Here is a 12222-nt window from a genome sequence, read left to right as displayed (position 1 = left end):
CTAGGGGTCATCCTTGATGCCTCCTTTCCCTGGTGCAGTAAACTGTCAGGTTCCTTCAAGTGTACCTCCAAACGGGTTCATAGACATACCCCATCTGCTGGCTTCCCCAGGAGACTACAGCAGTCCCCTCCTTCTGGGTCCTTGGCAGCTCCTTTGCCTCCCTCTGGTCTGTTTTCTGTAGCCAGAGAGACACAATTGGGAAAACAAAGCAAAATATAAAGAAGATCTGGAAAATAAATCATTTCGGAGCTGAGGTTGTGGCTCAGAGGTAGAGCGCTCGCCTAGCACGCATGAGGCACTGGGTTCGATCCTCAGCACCACATAAATGTAAAATAAAGATATTGTATCTACCTAAAAATTAAAAATAAATATTAAAAAAAGAAAATAAATAAATCTATATAAATTTTTCAAAGTACTTTACTCCTCATATTTGAGATTTGTGAAATAGCACTTTATATTTAATAGAGTTGTATTGATGAATTTTTAACTTAAAACACTGTGACTTACAAAATTTCATTTGAGAAAGATTTAGGAAAAAAAAACAAATGTAGAAATTATTTATTCCTGTATGCCTTTAGTGATAACCTAGACTGAAACTAAGGTGTGTGTGCACTTTGAGTCCTGCTGTCCCGATTTAAAAGAGTGAGGAAGAGAGAGTCAATTATAAACAGATGAGACATGGGTAAAGGAAAAGAAAATTCATGTAATCCCTAGGACTGTAATAATTTATTGAGTAATAAGGATTAAGGTTTTAAAGAAAAAAATTAAAAAGCTAGGTAGCAAGAGGTCTTGAGAAACTTATATATAAAGTAGAAATCATAGCTATAGAAGACAAATATTCAAAAGGAATAATCAAAGGCTTGACAAGCTTTTATAAAAATTAAAAGGTACAGTGCTGCCCTGTACTTTTAAAAACAGTATAAAGGCCAAATACACCCAAGAACTCTTCCTAAGAGAGGAGGATGTTAATGGCAGTAACCTTGGAGGGGGGGATTGAGATGGCAGTGAGGGCCACCTGTCATGGTCACTGTCCAAGCAAAGGTGAAAGATCAGCTGTTATACCAATTCCCTTTGTCACTGCCATCCACGGCTTACCCCTGTATAATCTGTCCCCATTTTTGGCTTTCAGACCACTTTTAGATAATAAATTCCATATGTATACCTAACTATGAAAATTGGTGTTTTTAAAATTCTTCCTAAATTGAAAGAAATTATAGTTCTTCTATTTGAGAGCAACTTCCTCATTAAAAACTAAGGCAAGGGCTGGGGGCATCCCTCAGTGATAGAGCACTTGCCTGGCATGTGCGGGGGCCCTGGGTTGGATCCCCAGCACCCCAAAAACAAAAACCTCTAAGATGGGACTCTTCATTTAATATTTCTTAATATAATATAATTCTTCATTAAACAGTCAGATGGGCAAGGCAAGAGTCTTCCAAAGATGATTTCTCTGTCAGGGCCTCACAAAACAGACCCACCAGCCGGTAGTAAAAAGTTCTGATGCAGATGACCAGTTAACAGGCGGCAGGGCTGTCTTCAGAAGCGTCTGCAGCCAGCTGGAAAGCTCGCCCACAGTCTGCGAGATGTGGGAGAACAGGAACATGTCCCCGGGCGCCCGGGAAGCCAAGCATCTGTCAGGAAACATGTTTATTTATTTCCTGGGTATTTAAATGAATTAATCACTGTGGTAAAAATAAATACAGGTAATGAAGATTATGTCCTACTGGATGATTTCTAAAAAAATATTTGGGGAGTCATACTCCCCAAATATCTGTGCATCAGTATATTTAATCTATCATGACTGAAGAATTAAATCCCTCTTGATATTATAGGTTTTGTGGAATATATTAGCACTGCCACAGTGTGTTTAGAAAGACCTGCTCTGACTATAGGAAAGAGTATCCCCAAAATGGTCCCCAAATTTCATTTCTGGTTGCAAAAAAAGAATGAATTTTCCCAATGAAGAAAACTAAGCCTGCTCTGTAAATGTCTCTTTAACCAGTACCATGCAGCCAAGTCAGAGCGTGGTGGAAACCTGAATGCTCACAGGGGCGCATGTCCCAGAGCCCAGAAGCCACTCACACCACCAGAAGCAGGAGGCATGGAATGGTCTCCTTCAGTGGTTCTCACACTTTAGTGGGCATCAGATGGTGAGCCCTACCCTGGAGTCTCTGAGTCAGAGGCCTTGAGGTACAGCCTGAAGATTTACCCTTCTGAAAAACTCCAACATGCTGCTGCTGTTGGTTGGAAACCCACATTTGGAGAATTGTTGGTCTAAAATATGTCTTCTGCCTTTTTTGGTAAAGCTGTAGGATGTTTTGGGTAAAATGTCATTCTGATATAGAAATCAAATAAAGGAGGGCATGTGCCAGGTCCTGGGGCCCCCTGAGCTCCCACCATTGCCTGTGCCTTTAGTCCGCTCAGTAGACTCATGGAACTCAGTTTGCACAGAATTAAGCAAATAAGATTGATCTATTTACAAAGTTTGAAGATAACATCTATCATTATTCTCTGGTAATGGACTCCAGAATTAGTACAGATAAGTAAAACAAATCTTAAAGACATACACTCATGCGTGCGTGCACAAACACACACACATGCCCATGAGTGCTAAGTATATAACTTGTTACCCGAAAGGGGAGGAAGAAGTCACATCTTGAAGCCTGTTTATTCCGTTCTCCCTCTGTTTCCTAGATCTCAGCCATGTACTCATCAGTGAATAAACCTGGACAGTCGGTGCATAAACCAGGACATAAAGCGCTAGAATCCACCTACACCACCATTCAAAGTGCCCCTCAGAGATCGCCCTCTTCTTGTAATGACCTCTATGCCACCGTTAAAGACTTTGAGAAAACTCCAAACAGCACGCTTCCACCGGCAGGAAGACCCATGGAGGAGCCAGAGCCCGACTATGAAGCAATACAGACACTAAACAGAGAAGAAGATAAGCTCCCCCTGGAGATTAATGGCCACCCTGGTCTTGTCCCCAAGGAGAATGACTATGAGAGCATTGGGGACCTGCAGCAATGCAGAGATGTCACCAGGCTCTAGCAACCCAGAAGACAACTCCAGAGAGCCTGTGGTTAGTATCTGGGGACAGTTCTGTGGGGATAAGAAGTGACATCAATCTCTACTATATATGCTGCTTTGGTAAACTGAAGATGATCGCACATGCCACGACTGTTTCCCCAGTTCCTGAAATTCTGATGTCCAGACCTGGCTGTCCCCAAGTGTGCACCTGCCTGCCCCGGGAGACACCCTAGCACACGCACACCCCCTCACCGTCCACAAAAGATCCCAGCTGTCAGGGTTTATCCCTCTAGTAAGGACAGCCATGCTGTAAGGAAGAACTACACTCAGCAAGAACTGCACTTCCACCTGCCTGAAATACTGCCATTTGGAAGAACCAGGTTTTTCTTCCTATCTTTTCTTTTCTGTCTGCTACCAACCTTAAAAATATATGGCATGTTCCCCTTTAAAATCTTCTGATTTCTACATTCCAATCCAAGGAAATTCTCCTACAGGGCTTGGCAATGGTTTTCAACGGAGACGAGATAGGATGGGGAGAAACCGGTTGCTGGTCCCCACCCATCTCACTCGTCCTCTTCCCAGAGCTGCAACTTTCGTCTCTGGTAATCCAAACTATGCATAGGTTTGGGGCAGGAGGTCCCTTGAGTCTCTTAGGTCTTCGTTCCTTTTTATTTTGGTACTGTGCATCAGCAGCCTTTCCCCAAAGTACTTGAAGTCAGTTTTAGATGCTTTGTTTTATTTTTCTAATCAAAACCTTGGGAACTCATCAGAGCCTTTTCAGTATTTTCAATGAATATCGTGGTACACCTATACTCCTGAAGCCCAGAGCTCATTCCTTCCAAACAGAGAGCCTTAATCTTTATGTTGGAACATAGACCACATAAGTGGACAGCAGCGAGGCATCCATACTGGAAGGGCTGTGGACATGGTATTTCCAGTGATTGTCGCCGCCCACACCAACTGTGTAGACTTGCATAAGTTGTCTACACCCTAAGGTAATCTAAGACTAAAATGTAAACACTTATTTTTATTATATAAATTTATAAGATGTTTTATGTTTAATGCCTAATTTCTAGAAAGTGCCAGAAAAATGTATATTAACTATTTTGATTTTATGTACAATGATTTATACTCTCATTTTGAAAAGACACCACAAAGCACATAAGCTAGATAATTACAAGTAACTGGTTTTTTTGTTTGTTTGTTTTTGGTAACAAACATTTAAAACTTTGAAGGTTTTTAAAGACTCAACTTCTCAAATGGTACTTGGAACTTTCCTCATCAATAACCTACAGCAGTTGTGATAGGAATAAATAATCCATTTCAGTGATTGTGGTGGGCTACTGAAATATTTGAAATGGTGAAAAGGGATGGAAGAATAAAATATGACAAGGAGTTATGAACTTCCTAAAAGTATCATACTTTAATAAAGTTTAGTAGCATTTTTAAAGAAAACAGTGATGAATTCTACAGTCCAGGGCTTGCCAGTACAAATTGCCTATTAGAATTTTTTCCTTCATTTGACAAAAATCAGTGGCTGAAAGTAGCTCAAACTAAGAGGTCAGCCTGGTTTGAATTTAATCATCTCTTTAAGTCTTATATGGCCAACATGGAAAACTTGTTCACTTGTCATTTGAAGTGCCATCAAGTATAGGCTACAGAAGGGGAACCTTCCTACACTGATTTAAAAAAAAAAAAAGAAAGAAAAAGGTCATAATCCTATACCAATGTGACCTCTGTGACTTTAAACATTTAATAATCTTGCTGTTTTCCTTCCTTATGAAGAATGCAATTGGGAAAATGAAGCATCTTGAAAATGTAGAGACCAGCCCTCTGGAATGTGTCCCTCTATTTGTAGATTGGTTTTGTGAAGACTTTGTATTATACTTTTGAAATTGTACAGTGAACTCTGTTGGGGAACACTGGTTGCCATTCATTGTCCGTCCACTAAGTCTCTCCCATGAAGAAGTCAAGTGCATGAACCCAATTATTGTTGATTAGAAAACAAGGGTGGAATAACCTTGAATCTCTTGAGAGAAGTTTTTATCAGGAAAGTTCAAGGCACTTCTCTGAATTCAGACCTTTCATAAGCTCTGCTCTGCCTGCTGATTTTCACTGCTTTGTATGAATGAGTTTGACCCAGCAATCTCAGGTCACAGGTTCTCTTAGTAAATGGGAACACAGCACGCTGCTGTATCCTCCTCTGTGGGCACCTTCCAGGTCAAACGTTTCATTGCATTTCATAATATCTGACTTATAGCCAGGGAAATAGGTATGATCTTTATTAAAGTGTAGAATACTTTCTTTAGAGACAAGTTCATCATTAATAATCATGTCATAGTAAAATTTCATTATCAGAATTTCCTCCAGAAGTGTTCAAATATAGGTTATGCAGTATAGTCATAAGATATGCACTGAAATAACTCTCTTAATTTGAGAACAAGTGGTGAGAATACGTTGTGATAGAAAATATTTCTAAGTGTACTTTTAAAAGAACTCTAAAGCCCTCCTGCAAAAATTCTAGAAGAATATATGATAGCACAGTCCATCAGGATGGGGGAGGGAGATGCAGAGTGAACTCCAGGAACACAGCTTGGCTCTTTGGAGCACCGGGTGTTTTATTGAAGTGTATTTATTGATGTCTCACCTTTGTTTTGACTTTATTGTGTGGTTTTTCATAAATTTCATGTCTTTGTTCAAAATCTGTACTCCAGTCTTAGAGTTAGAAGCCTGTGGCTTCTTTTTAAAAGTTTGATCTTGATCTTAATGCTACAGAGTTTAAATGTATGAAAAGTGATTGTCAAAAACAATTCACTGTATATTTAAAATTCACCACTGACATCTACAGTGTGCATCTAGTTATAATAACCTAGGTTATGTGAAATTATATAAAAAGATAATAAGATTAATAAAAATTTTGTGCTATAAATCAGAATTATAAATCTACCTTGGTTGAGAAATCTTTGTTCAGATATTTTTAAAGTTTAGGAGCATTTTTGTGCTGCTTTTAGTATTTCCCAAGTATAGTTAGCAGAAAGTTAATGTGTTATATGTGAAATGTTTAAGGAATTCTAGAAGAGAGTAGTTTTTGAAAATATATTTGCTACATATTTTTTTCTCCTCCTGATCTAAATTATATCATTAAGTCAGTTAAAGCTTTTAAAGATACCAGTATTCTTTGTGGGAGGAAAAGGTTAATCACTGATTTATCCGCCATCAAAATCCCAGAGTTAATTCTAATTGAGTTCTAAGTTAACAATAGGTAGTCAAAGTATGAAAATTTAATCTTAGTATGTCACTATATCTATTTCTCTTATTCAGGGGCTGGGAATGTGGCTCAAGCGGTGGCGTGCTCGCCTGGCATGCATGCGGCCCGGGTTCAATCCTCAGCACCACATACAAACAAAGATGTTGTGTCCGCCAAGAAATTCAGTTTTCAAATTAGAGCATTACTTACCTTAAATTACTTACCTTAACTTGGAATAAACTACACACACACACACACACACACACACACACGTATGTATTGTTGCTCTGCACAGCTCTGGTGCTTGATTAATTGGCATACACTCTATTAAGTATTTATCATATGACTATGATGAACTCTTGGTCATAAAAAACAGGTTTAGAAGAAACAGTCCTCCAATAGTTTGAATTTGGTAATTAAGAGAAAACCTTCTAGAGTTCACCTCATTTAATTTCTCTAATGAATACATTCAGATTTTAAATTATGTCTATAATTCTCTTGGCTGAAAAACAGTGGTATTTTAAGATTTTATTAGACATGTTCTGTCTGAGAGGAGGAAATGTAGATAGGTGTGCTTCTCAGATAAGTGTGTGAGAAGAGATTTGGTCAAAAGCATCAAGTGAATGACCCTGAGCCAGGATGGAGCCCAGGCCAGGTGACTCCCAGTGTCCCAGTACCAGTGACTAGTTACCTGGTGGTGGTGATCTGTTTTCTTCCCTTTTAAAACCCAGAGGTTTTTATAGCAGAATCAACAGGCATCGATGTGATATGATATGCAAAACAGCCCTGAGAGGGCACCATGGCTAAGATTACAAAGCTCCAGCTCAAGACTGAATTAGGATTGTGTAAATGAGTGACATTTTTTTCAACATTCCTTGTAATAATTAAGTCTGTGTACTCTTGTGATGCTGTTCTTCTAAAAGTGTTGATTTCAGGTACCCAGCCAAGCTTTGTCTGCTGGAAGCGCAGTAGATACTGATGGTTATTTCCTGGAAATCTTGACAGGCTTATTGTACTGTGTCATTGGGAAAAGTTAAAGTGTAATGTTTGGTGTTGAGAAGTGACTGATGTGAAAATAGGAACATGTGTCTATAATATCAAATATGGCTTTATTTGCAGTGGAATCTAACTTCCTTATCTTGTAGTATCATTTCCTTGCTCTGTGTTGTATCTTTTTTTAAAAATCCATTATTCCTTGCAGTGGCATTAGACAAGTTGAACATGCCAAGACTGAAAGAGTTCAACTTAAGGGATCAATCCAGGAGCCTGGATGAATTAGAATTTTTATCTGGAATTTGCACATAAAATTTTAAAATCATGGTCCAGAAGAGAACAAACATTATGTAATGGTGTTGTTTTTAATCCCATTGCTCATTTTTAAGTCTTGTTCACATCTAGTTTCTAGTATTTCTGAAATATTTCATTTATTTTCATGTTCTTTAATGAAAAATTATAGTTCAAATTCCTCAACATGTCAGACTTTTGAAATGAGAAAAATGTTGTTGTTTGTTTAAAGATTGTTTTTAAAAATCTGATTTGGAATTAATTTATCTTAAAGCAGGAAGATTTTTCTTTGCTGGCCACTTACATACGATGGGTAATTTTCAAAAAAGTACTGTGCTACGGTCGTTTTGTATCACCTATGTAATGTATTATAAAGGTGGGTGATTATCATTCCTCAGATTTCTGTATGTTAAATTATCAACAGTTAAATGTTTTAATGTTGTTATCTTTTAGATACTTGTATTATATTAACATGTCTCATGTTTTCTGGAGGAGATTGAAATATAGCCCCCTGCCCAAATCTGTTATTTGTAAATAAGAATTATCATTTCATTGTTCATGCATTTTTTTTCCTCATAAAAATGGTTACCCCAAAAGTGACATACTATCTAAAGGGTGGTCCTAATCAGTTGAGAATACTCCCCCTTACTCAAAAAATAGTAAAATATAATTTCTGAAACTTAACAGACGTTTTACTCATTGTCTCAAAAGGTCTTTGTAATGGTCAAATTGTCCAATTCATAAAACCATGGGGAAGTTGCTTTTAATACTTAAGTGAGAATTTTTAAACCTTAGTTGTAAGTGCAAAAATGTCTCTTAGATATTGAGTCTCCCTCACTCCTTTGAAGAAGGGAGTCTAAAGAACAGGGTCATGAGGTTAATATTTCTCCCTGCCTTATTTTGGCTCGTCCTGCACAGATTCTATCACTTTCCTTTGAATACCACCACACCTGTTTTTTTTTTTTTGTTTTTTTTTGTTTTTTTTACCACCCAGACCTCTCCGTCTGGTACTTAAAGGACATCCACTAACATCTTTTCAAATCACAATCCCCCATTATCCCAGACCCTGCCAGCCAGCCCAGAACCATTCTCCAAAACTGCTGGTGACCAGACAGTTCTGCCCAAGTCAGATTTCCCTGCTTCACGGAGTACCAAGATAAGACCATAGGTCATCCTAGGGAAGCAGATGTTGGAGTTTTTTTGTCACAAGTTTTGCTAAACCAAACACGCTCCTGCCCACCTCTTTTATAAGCATAACTGACATTAAGAAAAGAACTTTTGGGGGCTGCGGCTGTAGCTCAATGGCAGAATGCTTGCCTAGCATGTATAAGGCACTGAGTTTGTTTCTTAGCATCATATAAATATAAACAAAATAAAGGTATGCTGTTCATCTACAACTACAAAAAAATTTAAAAAAACCAGAACTTTTTAAAATGGTGAGAAAGAATCAAACTCACAAGTTCAGAAATATTAGCACCATACTGTCACCAAATAACAAGTAAGCTTGCTTTCCCCCACAGTGTTCCAAGGCTGGCGTGTGTCCCCACATGTCCCAGGGAAGGAGTAGCCTCACTGAGCATCCTGTTGAAGGTAGCCCTCTTTCAACTGCACAGCAATTGTTGTCAGTAAAGTAGGAGAAAGCTGATTATTCCAAGGGGAAAATTATTAATAATTTTTAATCACTTGTATTAATCATAATTATTTTTAATCACAATTATTAATTACTTTATAAATAAATTGAATGTAAAATGTCTTAGCCATCCAACTCTTATACTCTCTTCCCTTGGGAAATGGTGCTTATGAGCTATGTTAGTTAAAACCTAGTTTGTGCTACTCTCCCAGGTCTCAAGAAAACTGACAATGTTCAAGCATACAAAGTTATCAGATATTGAGAATAACTGTATCTAAATACAAAGTTATCATTTATAGGCAAAGGTTTGATTTATGGAATGCAATACTATTTAACTACTGGCACAGGTGAATGGGTGATAAAGCAGTCTAGATTCTCATTTTCTACATATTTAAGGCACCAAGATGTGTCTAGTTTTGATTTTTAAACTTCCTTGTAATTCATCATAGTTATTTGAATATTCTAGAGTATAACTTTTTCAAAATTAACAGTATACATATCTGTTCATTCTCTCTCTATATTTTTTTGTTGCTGTTGTTTGTTTGTTTTGTTTTGTTTTGTTTTAAAAGTTCACCCTGAATGGTGAACTAAAGCTAGAAGACAGACTAGTCTTGGTGCTTGGAGCCTACAGTTCAGAATTGCCTTGTAATGTCCTGGTTTGATTTTGTTTAGTTTCCTTTTTAACTCAACAACTTGGAAACAATAAGTTTAAAAGGCACTATTTTCAACCAAGTGCAGTGGCACACACCTGTAATCCCAGCTATTTGGGAGGCTGAGGCAGGAGGATTGCAAGTTCAAGGACAGCCTCGGCAATTTAGCAAGACCCTGCCTCAAAGAAAAAAAAAAAGGGCTGGGAATGTGACTCAATGGTAAAACACTCCTGGGTTCAATCCCTGGACTAAAACATATAAACACACACTCTCCCTACTCCCACTCTCCATATATTTCCTTTTCCCTTCTTAAGCTGAAAGAGAAATTTTTTTTTCTTTTTTTTAGTCTTTATCTCCCATTTAGAGAGTAAAGGCTTCCTCAATGACAGCAGTGTCCTTCCCTCAGTGAAGCTGCTAAAACCAAAAGCTGGAGTCTACTATTTGCAAACGATTTTGAGATGAGAACATTGCTTTGACAGGCTTCCATGCATTTTTCCATGTAAAACTCATAGAAGAACCTGATGTGACACTGGCCACCGATCCCTTAGCTCGCTTGCTTTTTTAAAATGTATTTTCCACATCTAGGCTTCTCTGGGGTTTTTTTTTGTTGTTGTTGTTGTTTTTTTTTTTTTTTTTTTTTTTGGAACCACCAGAACCTTAATTTCTCTGTGCTGCTCCACAGCTGCCCACAGATGTCCCAGAGGGGGTCAGTACCTTTAGCAGGGCTTGCCTCTTGGGACAAGTAATTCACCTGTGCCAGTAGTTAAGCAAAGAAAACTGAATGTTAGGTTCAAGTCAACAACTTGTAACCTGAGAGAATGCTCTATTCCTTAGATTTTGACACTTCTTTAAAAAAATCTTTTTTTTCTTCCTTTGAGTATAGACCTATATATTTGACTCGGAGAGGGGTAAGGGATTAGTAGTAAAATTTGAACCAAGTGACCTGGGTGACTTACTGCCTTTGTGTCTCTCATCTGTATGTCTGTCTGGAAAATGTATGTTACTAACTCCCTCTTTATCACCTGGAGTCTTTTAAGGAGTGAACAGAAAATATGTATCCATGATAAAACTATTTAGACATTTTCTTCCTTTTTTAAACCCAAGAATAAACCTGGATTGCAGATAACATAATATGGCCACAAAAACTAAGATTTGGATGTGACTAAGAGGATTCTTTCAAATCATCTTCTGTGTTCCAACTAGGAAGAGAAACTCCTTGAATGAATGAAAAAAGCAAAACAAAAACTTCCCTAAGCTCTTTCTAGAAGAGTGTAACATCAATTTACCATCCATCCCAGAAGGGTTCTTAATATTTCAACAATTTTTATGAGTGAAAAAAATGCACTTTTTTTTATTTCTTGGAAAAGTTAATTGAGGTGTTGAATTAGATGCTCTAATGGAACAATTTAGTTGAAACAATAACATTGGTTTTGGAGACAAGAGCACAGGGCTATGGTACCTGTTCCAGCATTGACTTTACTGTGTGACCTCAAAGAAATGATTTAACTTCTCTGTGCCTCAGTTTCTCCATATACAAAATGGGGATAATGATATCAACCATTGCCTACCTCATAGGGATGTTTTGGGGACAAATGAGATAATATAGATAAGTATGAATGCTTTGACCTCTTTCGAAGAAAGGTGCTATATAAATTGAAGCTGTATTGTTTTTAATGATACAATGATTAATTATGTTAGAGTTTAGATAATAGCAATACTGTTAGTCATGTTAAGAATCTCTTTCAATTTGATGCATATTTCCAATTCTCTTCTGTGGCTAGATCTTGATTATTCATCCAGTAATGGTACCTAAAGAACTGAAGTGGGTATTTGTTTTCTGTGTTCCTGCTGGTAGTACTTCAATTCTGAATATTCAGAAAAGGCTGGAGTGTAGCTTGTAATATCTTATAGTTTACATGTAATGAACCTTATTCAAGCTGTATATAAAAAGTATAATTACATGTAAATAGCAGGTACACTGTAATTAAAGGCACTTATCAAATTGTCTTTGTTCTTTTTTAATTATAATAAAGGTCAGTTTTATATAAAAGCTTGTTAAAATTCATTTGGTATTTGGAAAGGTCAAGAAGAGCTGATTCGTATACTCTTAGTACATAGCCAGGATTGGGGACTCCCTCAGTCAGCTCACCACCCTGACAGGACGGGGAATATGAGTAAATCTCAGACCAAAGTGAGTAGCAATTAGGGTCAAAATCTGCAGAAAAGAACCTGAAGATTTGCATCCCAGTTCCTAGGTGACTGTGGGCTCATAGCATAGAACTGACTAAAGGGTTACCTAGGGTACTAAGGTCTTCAGCATGGCACCCAGAAAATGCTAAATGCTCTTAAATACTAGCAAGACCAACTTACACAACAACAACCTT

General features: G+C 37.7%; 1 protein-coding gene across 5 annotated transcripts in view; it reads left to right on the top strand.

Annotated features, from left to right (window-relative positions):
- The window catches only part of PAG1 (phosphoprotein membrane anchor with glycosphingolipid microdomains 1), a 138820-nt gene extending 126937 nt beyond the window's left edge, over window positions 1–11883 (top strand). For 3 of the 5 annotated variants that reach the window (XM_081266114.1, XM_081266115.1, XM_081266116.1), the window contains one exon: window positions 2692–11883. In XM_081266114.1, coding sequence (XP_081122240.1) covers window positions 2692–3048 — 357 coding nt within the window. In that variant the 3' untranslated portion in view covers window positions 3049–11883. The remainder of the gene's footprint in view (window positions 1–2691) is intronic. The other 2 variants (XR_014018768.1, XR_014018769.1) reach the window with 2 other exon arrangements.
- Window positions 11884–12222: the final 339 nt, after the last annotated feature.

The sequence above is a fragment of the Spermophilus citellus genome (assembly GCF_964194105.1).
Source record: "Spermophilus citellus genome assembly, chromosome: 14".
Classification (NCBI taxonomy): Eukaryota; Metazoa; Chordata; class Mammalia; order Rodentia; family Sciuridae; genus Spermophilus; species Spermophilus citellus.
This window is presented reverse-complemented; position numbering and strand designations above follow the sequence as displayed.